Source organism: Gymnodraco acuticeps, unplaced genomic scaffold, assembly GCF_902827175.1.
Source record: "Gymnodraco acuticeps unplaced genomic scaffold, fGymAcu1.1, whole genome shotgun sequence".
NCBI classification, from domain to species: Eukaryota; Metazoa; Chordata; class Actinopteri; order Perciformes; family Bathydraconidae; genus Gymnodraco; species Gymnodraco acuticeps.
The window spans coordinates 3,100,067-3,127,084 of record NW_022990135.1 but is presented as its reverse complement, the minus strand read 5'-3'; the positions used below and the strand labels follow the sequence as shown (position 1 = coordinate 3,127,084).

The 27,018-nt window shown below is 41.5% G+C and overlaps 1 protein-coding gene across 14 annotated transcripts in view; it reads right to left on the bottom strand.

Moving 5' to 3' along the window:
• Nucleotides 1-383: 383 nt before the first annotated feature.
• Nucleotides 384-27,018, bottom strand: part of dock9b (dedicator of cytokinesis 9b) — a 45,489-nt gene continuing 18,854 nt past the window's right edge. For 3 of the 14 annotated variants that reach the window (XM_034216851.1, XM_034216845.1, XM_034216848.1), the window contains exons 3-53: nt 26,432-26,521; nt 25,003-25,085; nt 23,534-23,603; nt 22,919-23,014; nt 21,664-21,798; nt 21,302-21,476; nt 20,932-20,987; nt 20,297-20,371; nt 20,045-20,185; nt 18,900-19,235; nt 18,723-18,805; nt 18,210-18,332; nt 18,050-18,129; nt 17,778-17,965; nt 17,203-17,268; nt 16,939-17,031; nt 16,509-16,620; nt 16,238-16,356; nt 14,879-14,965; nt 14,715-14,804; nt 14,432-14,547; nt 13,890-13,959; nt 13,676-13,801; nt 13,402-13,473; nt 13,161-13,307; nt 12,881-12,964; nt 12,672-12,783; nt 12,381-12,559; nt 12,182-12,289; nt 11,948-12,059; nt 11,635-11,765; nt 10,489-10,603; nt 10,325-10,391; nt 10,159-10,206; nt 9,545-9,681; nt 9,194-9,309; nt 8,975-9,112; nt 8,449-8,631; nt 8,236-8,349; nt 7,817-8,032; nt 7,672-7,729; nt 6,746-6,852; nt 6,007-6,129; nt 5,324-5,437; nt 5,204-5,209; nt 4,474-4,620; nt 4,133-4,343; nt 3,451-3,641; nt 3,109-3,209; nt 2,672-2,810; nt 384-1,438 (exon numbers count right to left, since the gene is read on the bottom strand). In XM_034216851.1, the coding sequence (XP_034072742.1) occupies nt 1,322-1,438; nt 2,672-2,810; nt 3,109-3,209; nt 3,451-3,641; nt 4,133-4,343; nt 4,474-4,620; nt 5,204-5,209; nt 5,324-5,437; nt 6,007-6,129; nt 6,746-6,852; nt 7,672-7,729; nt 7,817-8,032; nt 8,236-8,349; nt 8,449-8,631; nt 8,975-9,112; nt 9,194-9,309; nt 9,545-9,681; nt 10,159-10,206; nt 10,325-10,391; nt 10,489-10,603; nt 11,635-11,765; nt 11,948-12,059; nt 12,182-12,289; nt 12,381-12,559; nt 12,672-12,783; nt 12,881-12,964; nt 13,161-13,307; nt 13,402-13,473; nt 13,676-13,801; nt 13,890-13,959; nt 14,432-14,547; nt 14,715-14,804; nt 14,879-14,965; nt 16,238-16,356; nt 16,509-16,620; nt 16,939-17,031; nt 17,203-17,268; nt 17,778-17,965; nt 18,050-18,129; nt 18,210-18,332; nt 18,723-18,805; nt 18,900-19,235; nt 20,045-20,185; nt 20,297-20,371; nt 20,932-20,987; nt 21,302-21,476; nt 21,664-21,798; nt 22,919-23,014; nt 23,534-23,603; nt 25,003-25,085; nt 26,432-26,521 (6,003 nt within the window). In that variant the 3' untranslated portion in view covers nt 384-1,321. Of the gene's footprint in view, nt 1,439-1,694; nt 1,703-2,671; nt 2,811-3,108; nt 3,210-3,450; nt 3,642-4,132; nt 4,344-4,473; nt 4,621-5,203; nt 5,210-5,323; nt 5,438-6,006; nt 6,130-6,745; nt 6,853-7,671; nt 7,730-7,816; nt 8,033-8,235; nt 8,350-8,448; nt 8,632-8,974; nt 9,113-9,193; nt 9,310-9,544; nt 9,682-9,922; nt 10,207-10,324; nt 10,392-10,488; nt 10,604-11,634; nt 11,766-11,947; nt 12,060-12,181; nt 12,290-12,380; nt 12,560-12,671; nt 12,784-12,880; nt 12,965-13,160; nt 13,308-13,401; nt 13,474-13,675; nt 13,802-13,889; nt 13,960-14,431; nt 14,548-14,714; nt 14,805-14,878; nt 14,966-16,237; nt 16,357-16,508; nt 16,621-16,938; nt 17,032-17,202; nt 17,269-17,777; nt 17,966-18,049; nt 18,130-18,209; nt 18,333-18,722; nt 18,806-18,899; nt 19,236-20,044; nt 20,186-20,296; nt 20,372-20,931; nt 20,988-21,301; nt 21,477-21,663; nt 21,799-22,918; nt 23,015-23,533; nt 23,604-25,002; nt 25,086-26,431; nt 26,522-27,018 lie in introns of those variants that run through there. The other 11 variants (XM_034216855.1, XM_034216853.1, XM_034216856.1 and 8 more) reach the window with 7 other exon arrangements.

Sequence of the window (27,018 nt, the reverse complement as noted above, 5' to 3'; positions counted from 1 at the left end):
TTTGAGAGTATAAATGAAAGATATCCACAAACTTTAACTGTCATTTGTAATTCAACTTACCTAAGGTATCATACAGCCATGCATCATGAGTCCCTTATCTTCTGTGTTTTACTAAAGTAATTCCTCTCTGCGTGTCTACACTCTCCAGCTACACTTCCCTGACAGTTGTGAGTCTGTAGCTTCTGCTTGAGATAAGGGCAGCTTGTGGTCGTGTCTGAAACAACAAAGAACGGCTCAGAAGTTGTGTTCAAGGACCCATCTTCCTTTTCACAACTAACAAAATACATTTCTCACATTACAAAATCCCCTGTCGCACCTTCAACTTCTTAGTGAAGTGATTTGTTAGTAGTTAAACACACAAATCCAAGGCATGAAAGAAGGAATTATTTATTTTATTTATAAGTCTTAAACATATTTACATGAGCAGTCACTAAGTAAAAATGCTTTTTAATCTTACCTCACAGATAATAAAAGGCATGACAGACAAAGAAACAAAGGGGGTAGGTTACAAATTGTGCCACCCTTGGCTTACCTTGCACAGTCTTTTTCTAATGTCTTTGGCAAGAGTGGTTTTCTATGCAGTAGGTAGGCCATGGTAACAATAGAAAATATTGCACACACTTTTCCTTACAGAAAAAAGGTTAAAACATTGTGGTTCACTTGGCTTTAGACTGATTCTATACACGTCCATTGGCCTAAAATAGAGGGAATAATCATTTCAAATGTCCAGGGTAAGATAAAAGATGAATGCTTTCTGCACTGTTCACTGTGCATCTGCTGTAACAGGGCCTCCTGAATGGAAAGAATAGAAAATGTAAAAATACTGTGCCTCAGTGGAAGAATGTTAACAGATACAGCAGTGGTATTCATTTATTCCCATTAAAAACGTTCTCTTATACAAACAATGTACATACATGGGAGCCCTACAGTTACAAAACAGATAAGGTGTAGACTTACATGGAAATACTGAAGTCTGTTACCACATCCTTTGGGTGGAGCTGAACACAACAGAATAATAAAGATAACATCATGTTGCCAGTCACAGTATAGGATCCACACTTGCTGTGCTTAAGCCCATTTTACATATGATTAAACAAACTATACAAAATGATAAATGAGCCAAAGCTGGCAACAAGTCAGATATTGTATAAGTATTGCCTGGAGTCTCCATAGGAAACAAGAAGAATGGGCTAACTGATGACAGGATAGCATGATGAAAACAAAAACAAATAAAGATGTTTTTTGTTTCCTCTTGACTGACAGGAAGTGTATTCAGTCATTAGGGATAAAGAAGGCAATAGTTTGGTGTTGAACATCCTGATCAGAGTATGGTGGTGGAGCCATGTGGGGTGGCACTGGTTGGCGTGCCACTGATGGCGTTAAAGATGCCCATAGAGTCGGACAGAGTGCTCCTGTTGCCGTCTTCCACCGGGTTTATCTAGAGAAAGGGTTAGGAAGATAAGGAATGGTATTTTTGTGGTCAATCACTTATTGAGTGTCTGAAATGTATTTACCATTTTGTAAAATGTACCAAAGATATATGACTTTAAGATATTTGGGGGAAATAAGTCATTTGTTTTCCTGAGCTACAGTAGATAAGAAAATAGTAACACACTTACTCCCCAGCCTAATCATTGTCATACAGTCCCTTACTATTCCTCTATAGAGTATAACAGTAACAAAAGCAGCATTACCATCCAATCTGCTCAGGCCAGCACAAAGAGAGCAGGAGATAGAGACATGGTTAGTAAGTGAGCAGAAGATAGCAACAGGGGAAATCTCAAATGAAATAAGATAAACCAAAAAACATAAAAGTACAAATAAAACAAACAGCAACAAAAACAGCTGTAAAGCATTAGTAATATTAGTAATACAGTAATTAGATTGATATAATTAGCAGAATTAGAATCTCATTACTGTTTGGGGGTTATCTATGATTTGGGCAGGATTTGTGTAATTGCACAATACCAGTGGCGAACCGTCAGGGCCTTCAAGGTATTCAGAGAATACCCTGGAACACTCAGATAAAACAAACAAAACATAGATTTAATTATATAAATAAAATGTATGTAAAATGAATAAATGAGAATCGTATCTGTGTTGATGATCTGTAATATTACAGTGTTACGTTGATTTGTTTGTCCTTCTCGGACCATGCACGACGCATTTCAGTGGTTTTGTGTTAGAAAAGAAAGCAACCAATCAGATCTTGTTCTGGGTCTCTGGGTAGAATATCCTTCAACCAAGGTATTCTACATCCTTGATAGAATGCCCTGGCCGTTGCACTGAATGAGAGCGTACGTTTGGACTGACAGTTTGATCAACCAATCATATATTGATTTGTAGCCAATGAGCGTATTCTTTCAGAGTTTCCCTCGGTTCCAGGGTGCTCTAGAAGGCCCGCTAGTTAACTGGCTCGAGACAGAGGATCTAGATGAATGTGACGAATCAATTCATGCCGTTTTATTGTTTGGTGAAGATAATGTTGTTGCGGAATTGTTGTGAGTACCCTTTTCAAGATGACAAGGGTGTGTGTGTGTCCAGAAGGTCCAGTTGTGATAAACACGGTTCGCCACTGCACAATACAACATGTGTGATGCACATATGCTTGCATATTTTCAGCAGGTCCTGGTCTGAATGATGTATTGCACATACTGTATCGGGTTAATACCTGCTCATGCATGATGTTCGACAGCTCCCTGGCCAGGTCCCTGTAGTTAGCCTTCATCTCATCCTGGTACTCCTGCTGGTCCTCTTTGATCAGCCTCTCGTTCACGCACAGCGCCTGACCGCAGGCGTCCACAAACTGCCTGAGGGGTTGAATTGAAAAAAGTTTACAAACTGGTTTATTGACATACACACTATACATAATCAAAAATAGATTTGTAATACATTTAATAATAATACATGTCATTTATATAGCACACTTTAAAATGTATCTACACTCCGATATGCAGCATTTGGGTAAACTTTATTTTCATAGAACTACAACATATCCTGAGACACAATGTCTGTATAACGGTATTTCTATATTTCTTTTTGTTAAATTAAACAATTAAAATATCACGTAGTTTTACATATGCAAATATCTGCATCATTGATAAGTACCTGAACACCTCTTTGAGCTGTTTGACCTTGTTGTCAGGATATTTCTTGGCACTGCTGTCATCGAGGAAAGCTCTGGCATAAGCAAGAGGACCAGCATTGACCTGGAAAACAAAAAAGGTTAAAGATCAGAAATTACAACAAATGCAAGGTGCCAAATTCAAATAAATTGTTTTCATTTTATTTATTTGTGTCTGTAGATTTCTCTTGAAAAACAAAAGTTAGCAATATAATGCTTCATTTACATATTTAAACATAAGATTTAAGAAAATTGTAATCCAAAAAAGAACTGTGTTAATGTTACTAATCAACTTTTATTCGGTCGCCAGCATGACCTCCCTGTACCTGGACGCTGATGCTGCCCTGCAGTTTGAGCTGCAGGCGGATCATGTCCACCTCAGAGGCGGAGCACAGCAGGCGCAGCTCGGCCACCTTCACACTCATCTCGTCTATGGCCACCTCGATGGGGCTCAGGTCGGTCTGGTGTTGGTACATGACGGCTATACGCTTCTTCACATACGGGAAACAATGGGTGGCTGCAGAGGAATGGGATTGTGGGAGAAAAATAGGGTGGGAAGACGAAAAGGATGCTTTCAAATGTCATAAATAGTTAACCAATACATCAGGAATGCAAAGTACATGACAGAAATAAGACATAAGATGGATCTTTATTTATCCCAGTGGAGAAATTCACAAGTTTATAACGTTTAAGAAAGGTGCTTAGTCATGTAAACACCTCTTTTAGACAAACTGTTGAGTCAACAGTTACTGTCACACTCACTCTGACGCAGCCTGATTATTAACAAGCCTAGATAACACATGTACTTTGGGATGAAGATGACGGGTCAGTGATAAACTTCCCCTGACCTTATCTGATTAATGTTTCAGGTGAATGACGAGAAGGGAACCATAACAGATGAAAACAAGGAATTCCTTCTGCTTCCTCTCAGTGATAAGGCTGACTGTAAAGACTTTCCTATTGCACCTTATATTTCCTGTTTGTCATCTTCACTGCTGTGCGACTTACTGGTGAGAACGGTCCGCCGTTTACACTGCTCCTCGACCCCTCCCTGCTTCTTTCCCGACACAGTGAACGGCGTCTCGAACACAAAGCGCCGGATGTTGTGACTTTTCTCGAAGTCAGTCTTCCTGTCCTCCAGCTCCTTGTCGTCTAGGTGGGGTGTGACGTGGGTCACCTGGATGTAGGCATACTTGGAGTCTAGATCCTTAGGGTTCACCTGGGTGTACACAAATATATTTTATCTAGATTTAAACATAGATAGAGGTAAAACACCAGTGGTTATGGGAAAACCGATAGTTTAACATTTTGTGACAAGGTTATATAAATAAACACAAATGTGATCCCACCTTGCCGGAGTCCTGAATGATCTTGACGTTCTCCTGACCAAACTTGTCGGAGTAGAGCTTCAGGAGCCTCTGGGAAATCTCTGACAACGGAGTGAACTTTGGCTCCTTGTAGATGTATTCTTTTCCATCTTCATCCTCAAAGAAGCCCTGTGGACGAGGAGAAGGAGGTCAAGGGTCTGCTCAGGTATTATCTGTTACTATATTAAGTAGCTAGGAAAAGGCAATCCCTGGAAAGGCAGTTGTTTTATCTAATTTAGCTCATTTCAACATTGGTGAATTAAAACCCAACACCACATGCCAAGTCAAAAAATATAAAAGAAAGAAAAGAAGGGAATGACAACATGCACACTTCACCAGGTCACCTCACAAAGATAATCTATTGTATCAAGCATATGTTACAGCTTCTCAGTGGTATCTATGGAAACGGGGTGGAGGCAGGCCGGTATAACTACAGGTTATCAGGGAGTGTATCCAAAGAAGCACCTTGGATTACAGAAATCAGTCTAAGTGCAATTTTACTCTTTTACTTTGGGAGAGAATATTTATAACACTAAAAATACCGCTGACTCAATATCTGAATTTAACTACTACTTCTCCACCAACACACAAGCCACTAGAAAGCTACATGTTGCCATTCATTTAACAACAAAAAAACCTCAAACAATAAAATGATGCAAGGACAGAACAGCACACCAGGCCACCACACACTGCTAAACCTTCACAGACTTACCGCAGCCTTGGAGGGGAAGGAGGAGAGAAGGAAAATCTCTATTAACGTGGTGCAATGCACAATTCAGTTGTGTAAGAATTGCAAGTGGGTTGTTTGTCTTTTATAAATATAGCCGCTTACCTGTCCGAAGAAGGCGACTCTGAAGTATGTGCCCAGCAGTCGTTTGCCAGAATGCATCACCTCCATCACTTTAGTGTAGGCTCGGTGGAGTGTGTCATACAGGTGGGTCAGTTTCTGTTACACGACCAACCAAGAACAAGAGGAAAGAAGAGGTTTTATACTTTTATTAAGTCAGTTATGCAGTGAACACAAATTGCCATTTTAACACAACTTCACATTCTGTTGATTATGTTTTATGAATGGTTATATCTAAATCTGACAAGTTTCCCTTTAATTTATCAACATTTATGAGTTAGTTGCCAAAGAATATAAGTTGTCTAACATTCAACCTCCATAAGTTAATAGACCCAGACCAAAGTAAGGATGTAGCAGTATTAATAAAATGGGCAAGGATGCATGTGTAAAATAATGACTGCTTTTTTAAATAAGTGACAAAGTTTAGCTTTAAAGATTAACATACCCAATCCAATCCAATCCACTTTATTTATATAGCATATATTAAAAACAGAGGGTTTACCGAAGTGCTTCACAGCAAACATAACATTATAATAAAATATAATATTACAATGATAGATAAAAGGCACATAAAGGCTACGGACAGACAATAAAAGCATAAGAATCGATAAAACAGCTCAAACTGACTCGAAAGCGAGGGAAAAGAGGTGGGTCTTCAGGCAGTTTACCTCAAAGTCTCTGCGCTGTTCGTAGATAGGGATGATGAGCCGGTAAACATCAGCGATGAGCTCATAACGCTCCGCCTTCCAGAGGCCGTCAGCACACTCCTCCAGCAGCTCCATCAGCACCTCCTGGGCACACAGATAAACACACACTTCATTAAACGCCACCCTTAACACCGGAGTGTCGACTCTTACGTATATTTAACTGCTGCTAAGAGGGACATTTATTTTTGTTCCTATTTGTTTATAGGACTACAGTGCATTTAAACTGAGAACGGTGTTCCTTTAAAGACAGAAGCGTGGGAGGAAATGGATCTATCATCTCTTTTTTTTTATTGGAGCTCATAAAGAGGAAAGGTTTTCAGAGCAGACGGAAGGTTTCTCATCGTCCAAACATCTGTTAACCGACTCAATAAAGTTCACACAATATCCTGCTATCACTTTCAATTTCACTGGATGATGAGTTCACTAGAAGAACTGGTTATAGGCCTCTCTGTCAACAAGCCGCTGACACTTGAGCCAGAATCCCAGAACTCCCCTGAAAGTCTGCCAGCTCAGGGATTTTCTACATGTGATAAACGACCTATGAACCAAGCCCTGTGTAAAGGTCTGCAGCATCGTCACTGAGCACTACACGGAGCAATAGATACGGACAAAGAGATAAGAGTTATTATGTGATAGTTAAAAAACATCCGAAATGCTTGGTCAATACAGTGGGACTAGCATGTAGAACATTTCACAATACCTCATTGAAGTGAACATCCTGCATCCCCACGTCCTCCATCATGGCCGCCTCCTCGTCGATGTTCGGGGTGATGACGCGGAACGCCGAGCAGCCCTGCCTGAACATACCTGACAAACAGATACGGAAGATGAGGGAAAGTTCATTAAAGCGGCAAAATTGTAATATATATATATATTAAAAAATCAAATGTAGGCTATATGTCATGTGATGCATACCCCTCCCAAAGCAGTGACACGTAACAGCAAAAGTGTCAACAAATAGAATATGTGTCCTTGGAAGGTACAACTAAAAAATATTTTGTTACCCTCCCATCAGGACAAATAACAAATAGTTCCATGTTATCTTATCTAATCCTGGTCAAAGTGGTGTACCAATTACAATTGGCATATAACCCTAACATAATAACAGTGCCTGCTTTGCCTACTGTAGCAGAAGCACATAATACTTAGCATTGCTATGTTGTTATAAAAAGCAGTAAGACATTGAAATCACAATTGTATATTTCATAGGGATGGCATACCATCAGGCACACATTTAAACATTTAAGGGTCAATTGCCGAGTTCTCTAAAAATAAGGGGGTCTTAGGGAAGTTGAGCCCAGTTTGAAACACTTTGACTTTGAATGAAGTGTTCATTGTCAAGAGTTCATAAGATCCTGCCTCATTTAACAACAGAGCCCCTCCAAAGTCTGAACCCAGCGTGTGACCAATTGAAACAAGAACGAATATTAAGAGATACTAAGTGTTTCTTCAGTAAACAATTCTGAAATTAATTTTGTGGCTACATTTAACAACTATTAATCGTTTTCTACTGTGTTAACCTTTACCAGTGACTCATTATATGGCCTCTGTAAATTGGATATTGAAAAGGTCAGCAGTTATTTATTGTAACAGGAAGCATACAATTAGCAGATTGACTTGACTCACCTTTCCTCCACAGGTACTCAGCTACCAGCGCAGCAACATGCACGTAACACATAGCTGCCTGCAGGGGAACAAGACAAATAAGTCACGTTAGCAAAAAAGGGAATTGGTAATAATACAAAATAAAATAAAAACTCCTTGAATATACCTCAGAAAGATCTCCGTTCTTGTGGTGGATGCGGGCCATGCTGTCCAGCCAGGTCTTCCTGAGCTCGGGGGTGCTGGTGTAGGACTTGGCCAGGCTGTACTGCAGGTCCACCAGCATCTCCGGGTCGTTCTCGTGCTCCTTCATCTGCTCCGTGGCCATCAGCACCGTCCTGATGCGCTTCGTCAGGTCCTTCACATCAGAGGGAAACGCTGTGTGCTGCAACAGAACAAGTACAACATTAGTTACCTTTAAGGATATGAATAAATGTTCATTTAATTTAAGTTAGTAGCAGACATTTTTAGAGTGTAACGTTTTGCCAATTTTAGAATTAACCAACAGTCAAGTTATTGAAAGGCGAGGTACAAAACCCTCATTTTAACAGGAAAGATAATGGCTCTGAGTTGATAACCCCCCCTGACCTTGATGCTCTTGTCACTGTTGGCACAGTTGTTGATGATGGAGAGAGACTGCTGGAAACGGGTCCCTGCGATGCCGATGACATCAGCAATCAGCTGACTGACAGCAATCACCACCTAGGAACAATTCAATCATTATAACACTGCATGACCAAAAATACAAAAGGCCTTGTGCAAACAGTTATAACATATTCACACTCAAATATCAACACTTACCTGCAGGTGGGTCCGTACAAAAGACTTGCGTCCGGTGTAGTCGAAGTTGCTCTTCATGAGGAAGTAGAGCAGATGTGCGGCGTCGCTGCGGATGGAGCTCAGCTTGGAGTTGCAGCACTTGAGGATTTCATAACAGAGAGAGGCACACATGTCGGCCCGGCCGTCAAAGAAGGTGCAGGGGAACTGGAGGACACGAGGGGGGAGACAGAGGAAATGCAGGAATAAAGGAAAATAGATTTTAACAACCATCAATGTAAAACTCCAAACAGAGTTCATAACAGTACATTATAGACCACAGATTATCTAGTGATGTTCAACAGATTTGAGTCCCCTTTTAAATATGGTATGGTCAAAATTAACGTTTTATTAGTTCACATCTCCCCTAACTTATTTTTATTTTATCTATTGTGTGCTTTTGTTTTGTTCTGTGCTATTTTGAGCAGTGGTTGGAAAGTTTGACACTTTAAATCACCGACTCAAAAAAAGTGAGATTTAATGGGGTGGTTAAATAGAGGGTGACTGGCACCTTGTAGATGAAGGTCCTGAGGGAGGTGAAGACCTGCTTGAGGGCGGCCTCAGACTGAGGGATCTGCAGGAAGCACAGATGGACCTGGAACACCTTCTTCATCAGGGGGTTGTGACCCAGATCGGAATTAAGCTGAATCTGATGACACAGGAGAATGTAAGCAAAGCGATAAAGATCTAACATGACATTTATTGCTGCAGTCTGATGTGCAGTTAATACCTTGAATCCCATGATGAAGATGCTGAGTGTGTCCAGCACAGTGAGACACACCTCTGTGGACACGTTGGCCTCCAGTAGACATTGGCTGCTCACGTCTGCCTCTGTGTGAGAGTACACTGCACAGAAAGCTCATGGTCACTGTGACAGATATCGTTTTATCACAGCAATAAATACACAGCACATCATCTGATTGATGAGGTTTTTACTCAGTACCAATGAATTCATTTGGCAAGAACTTCTATTTGCTTGATTAAGGAAGGAGATAAACTGTGACGTTGTTGTTGCACCGCTGACTGACTGCCACTAGATGTCAGTAAAGGCCAACAAGCATCCCAGGACAGTAAGGCTTACTGTTGTTGAAGGTGTGAGCGTTCTCCAGAGTTCCCAGCTGCTGCAGGCGGGCGTGCAGGATTCCCGCCCTGTTACGGGACACAGGCAGAGTAAGAGACTTCCTGTCTGGAGCTACAGGCCCCACCCCCTCCTGGCTCCTGTTGGGACGAGAGAAACACCATTACCGCTACGTTTGGATGACACGGAAAGAGACAAAGACACTAAAAAACACAAATACAATGAGGAAACGTCTCAGTGATGCTTTATAGAAGAAAATAGCAAAAGAACTGAGCTCAGCAGATACATAATGGTAAGAATATAATATTTAAAACGCAAAACAAATGGCAGCATCATGCATTGAATTAAGCAAAGTGAGACAAAAACACAGCAATGCCTTACCCATGCAGGAGGGGCCTGGGGCCGCGACATTAACCACAAAGCAACTTGCCACCAGTGTTACAGAAAAGAGAACAAACCAAAAGCAAGGGGTTAAAAGATTCAGTTGTTTTTGTAAGTCTGCGCATGGGTGTCAGTCATATAATTGCATAGATGATGAACAGTCAGTTCAAGAATGAATCCATTTATTTAGTGTTGAATTAGATTTGAGACATCATTTATTTCCTGCAACACTGTACCTGACGATGAATCTCTTTCCCATGTATCTGAACTGATGAAGGCACACTCTGTATGAGACAAACCATGGGGCTCAGTCAGGGATTATTAATACATTCAAGACCTGGAAATCATTGAACATTCTGAAACAGGAAGTTTATAGCGTAAAATGATTGATTCCGAACTTACTCTATCAATGTGAAGAAGTCCATGAGTTCCAAGGGAGCTGCTTTGTTCCAGTACGCAAAAAGTGCCTCTGAGGGGATGAAATAGAAAGAAAGGATTACTATGAACAGGTTGTACCTATAAACTTGTGTTAATACCCAGATCAAAGACTTAGACAGGTGTCATACCCTCTGACATGCTCTTGAGGATGTGCAGAAAGCCAATGAGCAGGTTTTTGATCTCTTCCCGGTCCATTTTGTCACAGCGCAGCACACTGCTGCCCAGAGTGGACACACACTGGTTCTGAAATAGAGAATACATTCAAAAGTTATTGGGCGAGGAAGGTAGAGTTGGAGAATAATTCGAAACTTTAGAGAGAAAGGGCATCACTCAAACAACCCAAACTTCAGAGAGGAGAAATGTCAAGTATTTTCCTGAGAGGGGGGAAAGTACACAAGAGCAAAGAAAGCACATTTGCTGCAGCAGCTCTGTGCTTTGAGATAAACAACATCAGTTGAGAAAACACAATTACGGCTTCTAAAGAAATAATTTTAAAAAAGGCTTCGAGTCCGCGCTCAGCTCTGCGATGATAAAAGCACACACACTCCCTGATGTGGGACACACAGAAGTGAAGAATGTTGGGAGGATTTTGGGCAAATTGTACACCTAAGGTATGTTTTGGTTTCTTAACTGGAGTTCACTAGCACAACAAAATCAATCAAAAATACAAATCAATTTCCTGTAAAATTGTAGCCAACATTCTCTGGTGCAGAGGTCACAAACGTCAAACTGAATACTTGTATGGGTATGTTTTCCTCATGATTTCCATCCACCCTCTGCCCTGCAGCTTGTTTGTCTCTGTCACTGTCCTGCAGCGGGTCAGGCAGGGGCGCAGAGAGCAGGGAGAAGTCCATGGTGACCCGCTTGGTCGCACGGGTCAGAGGTGGAACTCTGGGCTCCAGGGGGAGAGGAGGCACATTCACAGAGTGCCTCCTGGTAAATCTCTCCTTTTGGTGGGGTTGGAAAGTTACAGAGCAAGGAGAAGGGAAAGGGGAGCTCTGGAGGAGGGGGAGGGAGGATGTCCAAGAGTGAAGAGAGATCACATTTATGGGAGGGCTCTGCAAAGTATCAACTTTAAAGGGAAGTTGGATGTTTTTAAGCAATATTATACTACCACGTTAGCCCTTGTGTTTTGTTGGTACAGGCTTTACTTTCATCACACTTTTATTAAGCTTGGTGCCCCATAACAGTGTCACAGAGCAGATACTTCATGTTAACATTCACAGGCATTTATAGGCTACTAATTATAGCCTATCATTCAAATGTTCCTGTACCTTCTCCAGGGAGTTTGTCTTGTCGCTGCTTTTGTCCAGCAGACTGTTCCCAGAGTCGGTGGAGACCAAAGAGCCTCTGGAGTCTGCATGGTGAACTGAGCTCACATTGGGAGTGGAGCTGTGAGGGGAGGCTGCACAAAATGTATGTTACATGTCAGAAGATGGCATCAAAATCTAAATTGTACAGGTTGGTTTTTTTAAGAGAAAAGCATGTCCATTTACTGCCAAGTTAAATACACTAAAAATAGACATTATGCTATTTGTGCACTGACTCTGTACTTTTGAATGGTACGATAGTGGATTGAGGATTTACCTGTTCCAGAGATGACTCCAAACACATCTTTGTGGAGAGCATTTTCTATGCAGCTCCCAGGTTTCTGAGGGGTCACCATGGAGTGGGGTACCAAAGAGTCCTCCCTGGCATTCTGAGACAGAGAAAGATAGAGTAATGAGGTTCTATGTTAAGCTAATATGAACCAAGTCGTTATTGTGTTGAAATCAGTTACAAGCTGCTGTTAACTTTCACACCACTAGGTGTCAGGCTTACATTGTGGTTGCTTAGGATGGCTGATTCCTTAATGTCCAGTCTGTAAACGTTTTCTTGGAGCAGACCAAACAGGGGGAGGTAGAGAGTTGCAAGTCTTGCCTGCTGGCTCTGCAATGACACAGTAAATGTTCATGAGTCATGCTGTATCCTGACTAACGAGGCTACATTTAAAAAAATTGCAGGGTGTTCTGAAGCTCACTTTCGCAGCATAGCGGTCGTCAAACGTGTGTTTGATCATCAGCCCCTTTAGCACCTGGATGGCGATCTGACGGATCTCTCGGAACTCCTGAAGAGCCCCGCCTACCTCCCTCAGCAGCAACCCCACCAGGAAGTGGTTTCGACAGAAGTCATCCGTCAGAGAATAGTCCAGCTGGAGATCTGTAGAGGGCATTTATCAGCAGATTCAAATAAAGATCACAGGATGCAGAGAGAGAACAAGCTGAATATAAACTACAATCAACTTAGATTAAAGTGACATTTAGTCATTCACCTTGGAACCTTTGAATTCTGCCTTTTCCAAAGGGCATGGGCAGATTAAGAGGGACATAATGCTCATGGTTGCAAACGACCCGCAGAAACTCGAACTTGAATTCATATAAAGTCTGACAGGAACACAAAAGGAAACGTTTTAGAGAAGATTAGCCTTAACTACATAGTTCATGATTTCAATAAAAGCTTTCAAGATAGTAGCATACTAACCTTGGGGTCCCCAGGCATAAAGCAGTTCATGTAATTGTTGATCTGCTTGAATACGAAGCCTCTGTCCATGAAGGTGAAGCAGCGCTAAGTGAAAAGGATTTTATATTACATTTTCTGTCTGTACGTTTAATTTTCTTTGGAATCACATTTATTTAGATCAGGTACAACATGGAAAATGAACAATCTGCTGCGACATTTTCAAATGTACCCTTAACGTTAACCTTAAGGGCAATATTTTAAAACAAATGTATTGCATTGCAGGCATTGGGAGGGTGCCAACCTTGATGAACACTGCCAGGCTGTGATTGGCATTGCGAGCCGCGTCCAGGTTGTCCTTGTATTTCTGTGTGATGTGTGGCATCAGCATATTCACCAGAGTCTCCACCGCATGGTTGAAGGACGCTGAAAAACGTTGGATCCTGGCAAGCTGCACAAGAGAGGGCAAAAGAAAAAGAGGGAAAGGATTTAGGCTTGGGGGAAAGAGGTTAAATATAAGCTGAGACGAGCAACACTAGACCTACCTTAACCTTCCCGCTCTCCATGAGATAATGAGCCATTGATTTCACCAGAGCTTCAAAGAAGTACCATGAGTACTGCAACATAAAAAAACACAGAACTAAGTATGTATGACAGTAAAAAAGCAAGAACTCAAGAGCTAGCTTGGGTAATAGCCAAAGCTAGCTCTTGTGCACGCTAAACTGACATATTTATTACGTGCATGTAAGGTATGTTATGGTGATTTTCTCAGGGTGTAAATGCTTAAAATGGAGACGTTAGTTAAGTAATAGATATTACCTTGAGCAGCTTGTTGCTGGTCAGGAAGTCTGTGGAAGGCCTGAGAATGGCTGTCATGGTTTTAGCCAGCTCCTCGTGAACTGTTTTCACATTGGTGGAGGAGTAAGGCTCGGGCTTAAACACAAACTGAGAGGAGAGAGGGATACAAATCAGAAAAATACAAATATATAGTCTGCATTCATATGATCAGTATGAAAATAATGAGAGACTGCACCTTGATATAAGATCTCAGGTAATGTTCGAGCCCTTCCTCATGGCACTGCGCTACAACATGAACCATCACCCTGAAGAGAAATGGATAATGACATAGAAACATAAAAGAAGAGGAACACGCCAAAGAAAGGGATTACTTTGATTGATTCTGAGGCTCTAACACCTCATTTACACACTGCCTGCAGAGCTTCAAAGAGTAGTCCCACACACAGCTGAGGTAGATGGAGTATGCAAGCCATAGGTGAGTGTCTAATGAGAAAGAGGATTCAGGCTATTAAAGAGACGCAGGGGAATAAACTACTGAGTGAGTTATAATAATGTTCTACGGGTGAAGTTTGAAGATAAGGCTGCTGGAAACAAGGTAGTGTGTGTGTGTGTGTGTGTGTGTGTGTGTGTGTGTGTGTGTGTGTGTGTGTGTGTGTGTGTGTGTGTGTGTGTGTGTGTGTGTGTGTGTGTGTGGTGTGTGTGTGGTGTGTGTGTGTGTGTGTGTGTGTGTGTGTGTGTGTGTGTGTGTGTGTGTGTGTGTGTGTGTGTGTGTCTTGCCTGGTCATATTGACAGCCACATCCTCATGTGTGGCTCTGGTTAGGACACAGAACAGCTGGTTGAGGATGGTGGGCAGAAAGTTGACCATCACATGACCCTCCATTGCATGGAGACTCTACAAAAAAAAGGGAGGAAGAAAGAAAAATACTATTGAATGAATGTAGGCTCTGGCTTCTCATTTTCCCTTTAATGCCAGATGACAAGATTGTATTTGATGAGACATGAAAAGGGGTGTGTTCCGGTGTTTTCCTTGGCACATTAGAAATAAAGTGCCTAGAATACCTTCAGGTATTTCACCAGCTCTCCCTCTGAAGCTTGTTCTGATATCTCCATGATCTGACAGTGGTGGAAGAAGTTGTGCAAATGCTGATCCTAAAGGAAATATATCATGTTAGATGATGTTTGTATCAACGAGCAAAGGATATACATGGATATAATGTACATACCTGAGTGTAAACTGTGGAAACAAGATGAGTTGAGACTTTGAACAGAGGTTTACCTCCGTCTACCCATTTGATCTCCGAGCCAGAGTGCTGTAATGACAAGTGGGAAATAATGGAAGCACTGGATACTGAATAAAAACGGCAGTGTGTTGATTTAAAATGCTAAGGCATAGAGTAATTGACATAATCTGTGACAGATTCTTTGTAAAATAGGAAGTCAAGCTGCATATGGCTGCAGCGTACTACAAGACAGACGGAATAAGTTCATTTCATTTCAAACCTTTATTTATCCAGATAAATCCCATTGAGATCATTGAACTCTTTTACAAGGGAGACCTGCTCAAGTAGTTCCACATGAAACATAAAAACATTAACAGAACAACAAAAGGACATCTTACATCATCATCACAGGGATTACAATTTACATAACTATCCACATGTACAAGTACCAACAGCTTCCGATTGAGTAGCATCCAACCGAGCTTTAAAAACATTTAGTGGCACCAGATTGCTCAGTTTCCATTTCAGTTGCAGACTATTCCAAGACAGAGGAGCTGCACATCTAAAAGCTATCTTCCCTAAGACAGTCCTAGCAGTTGGCACATTTAATAAAACCACAGCATGCGATCTCAGGCAGTAGCCACTTACAATTCGCCGTGAGATCAGGGAGCAGATATAAGATGGAAGTTTCCCTAACATGGCTTTGTATATAAAAATGTACCAGTGACTGAGCCTCCGTACAGTTAGTGAAAGCAAACCAGCCCTTGCATACAGGGTACAGTGATGGGTTAATGCTTTACAGTTTGTCACAAATCTCAGTGCACTGTGATAGGCGGCATCTAACTTGATCAGGCAAGTATTTTATGTGTTTACTTTTCAAACAGATGCCGTACCAAGTTTATAGGCGCAGTTGGCAAAAAAGTGCCTCCTTCACATGCAGTTAAGTAAGCAATATGGGTTAGCACTATGTGCCACTATATGTATGTTTTTATATTTTTATTTTATTGGTTTACATTTTTTCCTGATTGCATTATTATGAAGGAGTCATTGCATATAAAGTCAAGTCAACATTGAATAGACATCACCGTCATTACCCTTACATAGTGACATAGAATTAAATATATAAAACAAGGTAGGAAAAATAATGTATACCTTGTAAAACCCAGCATTAGCACATTGGTGTGCAAATAAAATGTTAAAGCAGTTTTTTATGACTACTTTTCCATTTAAAATACCTTCCCTAATCATAACTTACCGTTACATTAACCCCACCCAGCTACCTTAGTTCTCATTTCTTTTAAGCCACAACAGCTTATTGCTCTTTAAAAATAATCAGATATTGATCATATTCTTCTTTCTCACCTTGTTGATCCCGTCCTGGGAGCCCAGGTACCCGGCGGGCACATTGGCAGCCACTGGCAGCAGCTGTTCGTTCATGATGACTCTGCCATCCTTCAGCAGAGGCAGCCATGCTGAACCCACTGTGAATAGAGCAGGTACAGACACATTTTCAATCAGCTATCAAGTATGCGAGAGTCAAACTGCTTTGCCTACATTATGCACCCCAGATATTTGCATGAATTCATTATTTTGTTTTTATAAAAAATACATGCCGGTGTTTCTCTCCACCTACCTGGAGCCTCCACCAGGTCTTTCTTCTTGCTGTTGCTGTCACAGCTAACGTGATAGAAAGTGAAGAGAAGGTGGTGCTTTTCGTGCAGCTGAGTTGGCAGCTCTATCTTTATCTGAAGGCGAGAAAAACAGATTCCTCGGGTTGGGTCTCGAATAAAGAGGGAGCTTTGTTCAGGAAAATAAAAGGGAACAAAGCCTGCAGAGCATTCCCACTGAGGATTCAATGGGGAATTGAAATGTGCTTAAACAATAAGAGAGAAGGTGAGAGGTACTTCCTTATTTTAAAACACACTGCCTTCAAAGTAGATTGAACATAGGTCATACAGGAATACAATATCAGCCTTTCTCCATTCATGGTTTGAGTTATACATAAACATATTTCAGATGCATTATATTAACACAAATGATCCTGAATATAAGCACAGACATACCTCATCATAGAACTCAGGGTTCTGCTGATGGTGCAGGACGGTGGCATATGCCTGCTTGGTGAATAGAGGACCTCCTGGATGACCATAGATGCACTGCAGTAGATTCAAAAAGAGGAAGATGATCAAATATGACACAAAGAGAGATGAGTGCATGTGGTTTACGTATATTAAAAAACAATTGGTTTGGCTATAATGTGTAAGGTCAAGACTAACTAGTTATTAGTTAAAACCCATCAAGATCTTCACTAAAGTCCATGAACACACCTTCACTGGCTGGGCTTCATCCTCATCAGAATCCTTGAATTCAACGCAGACTGCAATATTTCTTGCCTATGGAAAGGAACACAATAGTTACAATCACGCAGATTATAAAACAAAGAACCAGTTCCAAGATATCCCTGTGGGGATTGCCAGACACTTTTTCTACTGTGCCGTTTCAGATGTCTACAAAGAGACGGAAAATATTTCAGGCAAAGGATTGCCAGCTCTCATTTAAAACAAAAGAGGGCAGAGAGACAGATGGGGAGAGAAGGCGGCTTGGTTTTCCTATATGGAGCTGACCTAGTGAAAATACCGGCCCTGCATTAATGTATTAATCAGAAGCTGCTGCTCTGCCTAAGGATAATTCTATCCAGCTCTGCCGCTTGGCTCAAACTGCCAGAGGCGGATGCCAGTTGTCTCGCAGGATAAACAGCAACATAATACCATGATGATAAGAGAATGCTAGCCAAGCAGTTACCTTTTCAAAAAGGACAAGTCATGTTTTGGTCTCAACATAAAAAAGCTCCAACCTCTCAAATGATTTTTAGATCATTTTCATGCATCCATACTGCTCTTACCTTAGTAAAGGTTTTCTGTCCGTCATATTTCAGGTGTTTTGGGTACACATAGAGGTGGTTCTTATAGATGGTGAATGGCTGGGAGCACTTAGCGATGCAGGGCACAAACTCCTCCACCTCCAGGAGAGCGCCGCCACTCCCGTTGCCTTCAAAGTTCCTCACAGGGATGTAGGAGGTAGTGACGCAATCTGCAGGCGGGAAGTTAGAGATGTTACTGGGTTCAAGGTTGACTAGAGAATTCAAAGTGTTTTGTTAATACTTCAAAGGTTTACTTGTTACATCCGGGGCCACGCTGTCAATAGTTACATCTAAGTTCCCTAAGAGCACGGGGAGTTTGGCCATTTTCTCTGCTCTGTTGGAAAACAGATATAGAAACAGTAAGATGTTTCAAATCAGTTCTAGTGATATCTTGAAGAGAGAGGGGAAACATACTTTCTGAAGTCAGTCAGCAGTTTGAACATGTCCTCGTCTGACAGCTTGCTGCTGTCCTGTCTATAAAGAGCCGAGAAGCGAGAGCTCTTGTCCAAAGTTCCTGATGCATCTTTGAACACAGGCCTGCAGAGAGGGAGGGAAACAAACATTGAATCTGGAGAAACATTTCAGTTCTACGCCAGTGGTTTGTAAGATTTGAGTCTCACAGCAGGCTGACTTTCATTTGACAGTTTTCCCTCAGTTTATATGCAGCATTCAAAATCTGTATCACTGTGCTATTATGGCACAGGAGAATAAGTCCCCTTGGTTTTTGTAAGTTTCCTCAACTGCAAAAAATCTGTCATTGTATAATGCCGCATTTTCACTTCATGGTATGTGGAGGTGGAGTTAAAATACTACAGACCCCTGAGTGGTCCAATAAAACCATCACCAGTGTGACATCCTGAACACAATAGCCATTTTAAATAGCCATGCATTGAAAGTCATTTGTCTTTTTGAAGGGTGGTTGTATACCTTGCAGCCCAGGCAAACGGCATCCTGTACTGTCCCAGTCTGCTGCAGGCCATCTTAGCATTCTTCAGCACCTTTTGAGACATCTACAGGCAGGTGAAAATGACATTTGCTAATGAATGATTAAAGATAACTTGATCAAATTGTAATTTACAGCCACACCCGGTCATCTCTGCTAACCTTGGCGGTGTCTGAGCTCTTCATGTAGGGTTCAGTGCAGTGGGTGATCCCCCCCTGCAGGACCTTCTCAATCCTGGCCACCAGGAAGATCTCTGGATGGGGGCACGTGACAGAGAAGACCCCCTGTCTGGGGTACTGGAGGGAGCCCACTGGGAGCCCACTGGCGTGCCTGAGGGGACCATCGCTGCTTCCATTGATGTGCACGTCTTGCTTGTTAGTTGAACCTGATGTCATCTGTCTGACCAGAGGGTGGTTGAGATCCACGTGGAAATCGGCCGAGATCTTTCTACTGTTCTGGACGTCGAAGAGCGACAGGACCACGTAGAAAGGCTCCACCTTTGATAGAAGGGATGGAGGAAAATAATTAAATTATGGAAGAAAGAGTAATAGCTTGAGAGGAAACCCATTCTTCCTAATGCACTTCTCCTTTTCCATCCAGTCAAAATGTACCATTGATGTAATTCATCTTCCCATTCACTGCTTTTCCATTACACAAACCCATTTGTGTGTGTGTGTGTGTGTGTGTGTGTGTGTGTGTGTGTGTGTGTGTGTGTGTGTGTGTGTGTGTGTGTGTGTGTGTGTGTGTGTGTGTGTGTGTGTGTTGTGTGTGTGTGTTCTGAGGAGCTAATAGCTGTGGTTTCCCAGCTGAGTGCTGAGTGTAGAAGGATTCCTCCTCCCACAGAGAGAGAGAGACCTTGGATAGTGACGGCAGGAAACCAGCCTCAGACTGGCGCTGATGCACGGTGGGAGGCCCAGGCTGGTTGCCATGGAAATGGCTGTTCCTCGTGCCAAGTACACCAATTCTGACAAAGCCGGGCAAAATGGGCCATCTGAACTGTCTGATCTGATTTAGACCTCGCGCTCATTTGGTAAATGACATTTCCTGGAATGATGCTGTATCATACCTGCATGCACATGCAATCAGGTGTGATTTCTATGTGAACATTGAAGACAATCTATATTGAGTGGTGTAATGTAACAAAGTACATTGTACCACTGAAGCACTATTTTACATACCTATACTTTCCTTGAGTATTTCCATTGTATGCTACTTTTTAATGAACTGCATTTATTTTGCACAATAAAAGATATATTATGCGTATTTTATGATGAAGAACTCTCTCTAGTTTTTAATTGAAACATACATTAGTTGTGGGTCCCTCTTCATTCTCTGCGACGCAGCCCTGCAGGTTGAAGGACAGGTCGTTACAGCTGACCAGGACTCTCTTTCCAAACTTCTCTTCAAACTGCCGCACGTCCGGCTCAATGCCAGAGAAGTCCAGTTTCTATAGGAGGGGAGGAGATGTCATAAGGTTTATATTGGCACAGCAGAACCTTTAAGTGATTCATTCGATAAATAACAAAACTGGCTGTGGTGCTAGTGAGAGCTTCATCACCTGTGTGTCAGGGTCCAGAGTGAACAGCTTCAGACGGGCTTCACTCCTCATTTTGGACTCAATATCTCTGGCAGTCTGTTAAATAAAGCAAAGTGAACAACAGTTTATTATTTGAAAAGGAAAGGGATAGAAATGATCATGCTGTCCATGTCATAGTCCTGGTTTGGTTTACAGTATCAAACTAAGAGGAACATTGTGTGTACATTCAGAGGACAAAAACAATGTTAAGATCCGCCTTTCTGTAAAGTCCAAGTCTGTACCAATTGCTGTGATGCCTGCTTTTTATCTTTGAAATATAATCTTTTATAGGTGCAGCTTTATGCTAAATTGGTAAATATAAATCACAAACTAGCGCCTTTAAGAGTTTGTTTTCAGACTGCCCACAGTTGGCCTCATCTGACCTCTGCATTTGGAGGCCATTCCCACTATAGCAGATGTTTGCTTGGTTAGCACCAACAGGAAATCTGGTAGCAGGAAATACAGCTGTATAGCAAATCCACTGAAAGCAAAGCCGTTACAGTTCAGACTGCTTCCAAGTGTGCTCACATGGCACCTTCAGACATTCAACAGTTTATGGTGTGCGCAAACAGAGGGCAGGATTTAACATGTGACCACAGATGCAAAAAGCAGGCTACCTGAAAGCTGTCTTGAAAACTTCCGGAGGAGAGGTCTGCTTTTCCAAGCTCCTCATCTGTTGGAGAGATCAACATGAGCTGATGCAATTATATAACAACATAATGATGTGTTGGCCTCTATGAGGAGAAAATAATTACATAAGGAAAACATATTGATAATAAAGTTGTTTATCAAGCATGAGTGATTTTCATAAAGAAACAACCCAGAGATAACTTAATTCCATGCGGTACAGGGGAATAGATGAACCCTGAGGTGCATCGAGCATCAACAGACACAAGCCCTAAGGCACATAAACAAAAACACACAGAAATAATTAAGCTTCTAAGACAGACAAACAAGCTGTCAAAGAAATAAAAGGGAAAAGGGTACCGTCATGCAGGTCTCCGTTCCTCTTCTCCTGCATGGCCTGTTCGAAGCTGCTGTGCAGGATCTTGTTGAGAGTGCCGATCCACTCCTCCATCTCCGCTTCGCTCTCTGCAGCCAGCAGGAACGTGCTCTTATCCTGCATCTTCAGCTCAAAGGCGAACCGGCGCACTTTGCTGTTCTGGAAGCACACAGATGCAAATATTGATTTCATACAGTCCATTTTATGACATTTCACAATTTCAACCTATAGGGGAAACCATTCAATTTGTGTGGGGCATAAAGGGGTAAAGAATGCCCACTTAAATGTTCTGAATTGATATTGTACTTGGTGGTTTAAAAAGGCTTCAGTACATAAGATCCTTTACCTGAACCACCCCCATGCATGAGTCCAGGAAGATGGTTCCTTTGGGGTCCTTGGAGGTGTTCTCGTCCTTGTAGAAGTTGAGGTTGTAGGATCCGTCCCCCAGCTGGGCCAGATGGAAGTACCTCCTCTTGAAGGACTGGAGGTTAAAAACAGAGGACGTTGACATCCCAAACAGCCTCTTTCACTCTAAAAATACCGCAAGGGTGGAGATGGGGCATGGGAAAGCTCAAGGGTAAAATGACAAAGTGCCGCAAGTTATAGGCTACCGTAAGCAATGGCTATTTATATTTCCACATATGCAGAGAGAAAAAGTCACAGAGACTGGAGGAAATCCAAAGTTTGTATTTACATTGATAAAATGATGTCATTTAATGAAATGAAATGTGTTTCCTGCATGCCAACTGATTATGAATAAATACCACACCTAGTATTAAACAAAAAGGCAACGCAGATGCTGTTAGGTCTTTAGTTAATAAAGGTTACTAATATTGAAGGGATTTATAGACAGCTAAATGATCAAAATGAACTAAATGCAATTCTCCTTGGTGTAAACCGTGTAAACATTGCAGATTGTTTTGCGTGAGCTCTAGAGGCAGTTATTATGTAAAGTTAAGGAATGTTCACCAAACATACTTTTTTCTTGTTGTTATTTTGTAATGCCTTATTTTGTGAAGTGGGGTTATATGAGGTACAGCAGGAAGCTAAGCACTGTACTGCTGTGGCTAAGGGAAGCAGAAAAACATATTTTAAACGCCTTGAAAAATGCTTGAATAGGGATGTTTTAAAGAGGTCACACATTGAATACAAATCTCTCAGACTATCCCTTTAAGATTTGTTTTCTTCAGGATAATGCATGATCAATGTATTGTTGTTTGAAGTGCAAAATAAAAGTATTGTTTTTAAGTTGCTCTTGTTGATTTTAAGCAAAAAAATAACAGAATCATGATTTAAGGAGTAACATGTGTTTCCAATAACTTGTTGGACTTGTTGGTGTTAATCTGTGGGACAGATTTGTTTCTTTAAAGTGTTGAAACTATGAAGCTCATTTAGAGACTAAAAATATTACAAAACATGTTTTCAAAGGCTTAGTAGTACTTGAAGCTGAGTAACTTCATGTGTAAAATCAATATAGTGCCCCTTTAACCACACCTTCAACTGTGTGCTAACATGCCAATCATTATCAATATAAAAATCCCTGCAGTCACTACTAACAGTATTAGAAGGGGCTTTGAAAGGCTGTTGGAGCTGTTACCCACCCGCATAGTAACACTGATGGCACTGTTCATGTTGCCTTTGTACAGCCAGCCATGTTTAGACACTCCTCCCTTCTGAGATCCCAGAGAGGCTGTGTCCTGCAGGAGGAGATACAGAACACACATTACTGATGTATTCTGCCATTAAAGGAAAAATAAACAGAGGTAAAAATTACATTTATTTACACACTTGAAAATCTGGGAGGAGAGGCTTTATTGACTTCATTAAGAGCGAGATTTAAATCAAAGCTGCACTTCTCTAATCTCAGGGGATTTCAGCCGTGACGCTGTGTGCATCAAAGGTCACTGGCCTTCAGTTAAATAAATGCATGAGGCGAGGTAATTATGGGATTATTTTGCCCTTACAATTCTAGATATCAGATATTCTGGGAAACTGCAAGGAGCATAGAACAAGAAACAAAATATCTAAAGGTTGGCTTGTAATAAAAGTGTGGAATTAAATAAGTGAATTTGACGAGATATTCAATATAATGTTTTTGCTCTATTGCATTTCCCTTATAATCACATTTCTGACTGAACTGGGTTTGGTGAGGACTAGAGAAAATGGGATTCTGAGAAGACTATGGGGCAGAGATTGTTTGGGATTGGTGGACTCACCTCATCTTTTTCAACATCTTCATCCACCTCAAACAGGTGAGCTGCCAGTTTCTCAGGTCTTGACACTTTACTGAAAGTACAGGAAAAAGATAAGTAAGACCCTTGTACCACAAGGACTTACAGTACATGTTTTGCAGACTTTAAAAAGGTACAAATATAAGGTTTATACAGCAAAAGGATTGATGTTAGTAGTCAAAGACCTTTTCAAACTGCAACCCTTATGTAAACACAACTTGAAGGAGCTATATGTGAGAAGGAAAATGACATTGTTGACAGACACATTCAAGAAACAGTAAGAGACTTTGTTGTTTGTGACCAAATGACAAACTGGCTACGTAAACATGGTGTAATGGCATCATGTTGTGCTCCACAAACTAAACCAAATGTTCAGTAAATGAGAACGCTTCCCACGGATCTTAGATCTAGAGAGGCTTTTGGCAGCTGCGATCTAGACCAAATAAAGCCCCATGTCGATGTCATGGATATTGCAAATATTAATAATATGTCGTTCAGAAGTATGAGAAGGGTCAAAACTGTTTCCAAAATCTTGACTGTGTAGCTTGAAGAAATATACACATATGTTTCAGTATCTAAAAAGCGTAAAAAGCTTGTTTTTTTCGGCACTACTCAGAAGTGCTTCTACTTTTACAGGAAGTAGCCCAAGTGCTGCAGCTGCTACTCTAAGTGCAGCTCAAACCCCAGACGGAGCGTTGACATTTGCCCTTTACAAGACCCAGCTCGCTCAGGGGAGCTACTAGCATAAACAGAGTCAAGGTCAAGGCCGGGGCTTGTTTACTTTTTACTCTAGGATGTTTTAAACCTGAAACACAACATCTGTAAAGGACATTCCTGTCCTTAAGGAAAGTGGCTCGACCAAGGACACATACTCTATCGCATTGTGGGATTTAATGATATCAATCGACAACAGTCCCAGAATAGCTGTGCTTATCTTTGCTAGAAAAAACAGAGGAAGCCTCCTATTGTTGTTGTGGAAGATCTTGCCGCCTCCAAGAAACATGTTTCCGTGTTTCTCTCTGAAACATCCACTGGGCTGTAAACAAAGGGCAGTGTCACTGGACCAAAAAAGATTTGCACCATACCTGAGAGGGCTTTTGCAGCATTGTGTGCGGTGTGATGGCTAAAGCAAACTATTAACTAAACAACACATGCATTTATGGATATAAAGCAATAGAGAAAACAACAGAATGTGGTCTGTATATAAATCAATGTGTGCAACAAGAGCAGAGCCATTCATTTGAGGGGATGAAAATAAAGTAACTGAAGGTGAAATATATTTCATTTATTGAATTTAAAGGTGTTTTATTTCTCAAGTGGAGCTGGGTTGGTCGAGAAATTACAACACTGGATCCTACATGTCCCACAATGCAACTCAACATCTGTGTAACAGATTTTCTGTGCTGTACCTGTTCTATAGTATGTATAGGTAAAGCTGCAGCCAACACACTCACTTTGGGAGCTGGCGGAAGTCTCCAGAATACTCCTCATACTTGTAGTTGACCACATGCCAGTCAGACTTGTAGGTTTTGATACACTGCAGAGACACAAAGTAAAAAGGTCATTTCAACAGAGCAAATTAAGACACGTACTAACATACAGGGTCCAGACAGGGGAAGGCTCAGGTTTCTTAAACATCCTGGGAAAATTACATTTCCATCAACAACTTTTTAGTGAGAACGGACTCAGTTGGACTGTTGCTTTTAAGGTAGACTTGACTAGTAGCAGATTCAAATATGGTAATACTACTCCAATGCATTAAATCCACCTTAAGGGCAGTGTAAATAAGGGCAGTACAAATTACAGACATATGAGTTTTTGGACTGGATTAAACATCTTTGAGTAAACAGCAGACAATTAAGACAGAAAATACACTTTGTAGACAAAAACTAATAACATGTCATGCCATTTTTGCCAACGAATAGTGACAAATAACTACAAGCTCAGACAGCTCATTAGCTCAAAAACAACTAGGAATGTCTGAAAGAATGGTCCACATCCTCTGGCTCAACTGAGTCGTTTTCCTCCACTTTATGTGTCACGCAATAGGGTAACAATGGGCAATAAGATGGGCCGAGAACACATCTTCTTTCAAGAGCTTATGTCGTTTCTACATGATGGTTTGGAGCTCATGAACACACCCATGTCGAACCTCCCAACTCGGGCATGTGATTGCGTCGTTGTCCTCTGGCATTGTGTATTTCTAGTCCAATATGTGTTCATCAATTCTGCGCATTTATATAATAAACATGTTGACTGAGGCAAAGGGTCAATATGAGGTGGAAAAATTCATCCAGAAAACAGTCCATCTGCATGAGGCCTCACAGCAACTCCAGATGTAGTTATGATGTAATTCCTGGCTGCAGCCACGGGGGACTATCCCCTATCTATCAGGACCCCAACCAACCCCAGCACACTGAAACAACATGACATGCACCTCCACTGAACTGTGGACTCCATCTGTAGCCGAAAACATGTGAGGGCGGAGAACACAAATCCTGTTCATGAAGTTCATTTAAAGGCTAACATAAACAATTTAGACATGCATAGTATCAGTTTCCCCTTGTCTCTAAATCATGTGAACACTTCTCTGTTTCGCTAGCTACCTCTGAAATGTAATCTGCTTTATCAGTGCACCATAAACACATCAGAATGAATCGTTTGCTGGATTCAGCTCCAGCATCTGATTCAGGCTGTGAGAGCCAGTTGCGTTATCTGGACAGAGGTGAAGCACCTGTGTTTGAGGGAAAGAAGAGAAAACATGGCTTTGCTCCAAACAAAAGGATAGAGCCGGGCTTCAGTCACGACAGAGAGGGCGAGGATTTGGCCGAGGGATAAAGAACGGACAAAGCAGGCTTACGTCCAGGTATGTATTAGTTTTACCTCTTGGACAAACAGTGAGTGAGCTTCTTTCTCGGCAGTCTCTGGCACGGTGGAGAACAGAGTCCTGCCTTGGCGCTTCAGGATGGAGATCTGAGGAGAGACGGAGAAGCAGGCATGAAAACAGACCGATAAAAGACGCTGGCACACAGACACATCCTGCTGCTGTTTATACAGAAGAGCAAATTCATTTCCTGCTTTGGGTGTTTGTTTGGTGTTGAGTTTACTGCCTCTCCTGACTATTTGTGTTTTCCTTCAAAGGAGGGTGAAATATCAAGCCTCTGCTCAAGGACACTTCAGCAGAGAAATGCCACTTACCATGCCTCTCTGATTCGTTCTCATTCGTCTGGATGGCAAAACATTCAGATTGTTAGCTCTGATTGTCAAAGCTTACATTTAATGGAATAGTTCCACATTTTGGGTCTCAATTTCAAATTTAAAGATACAAAATATTGTCTAATCATATTATTAATCATTAATCAAATGATTAATTAAAAGAGGAGATGAAAGGAGAGGGTATTTTTATTCCTTCGAGTTGCTCAAAGTAAAAAAATAAGCAGTACTGCAGGGAGTGTTCTGCAGCCTGTATT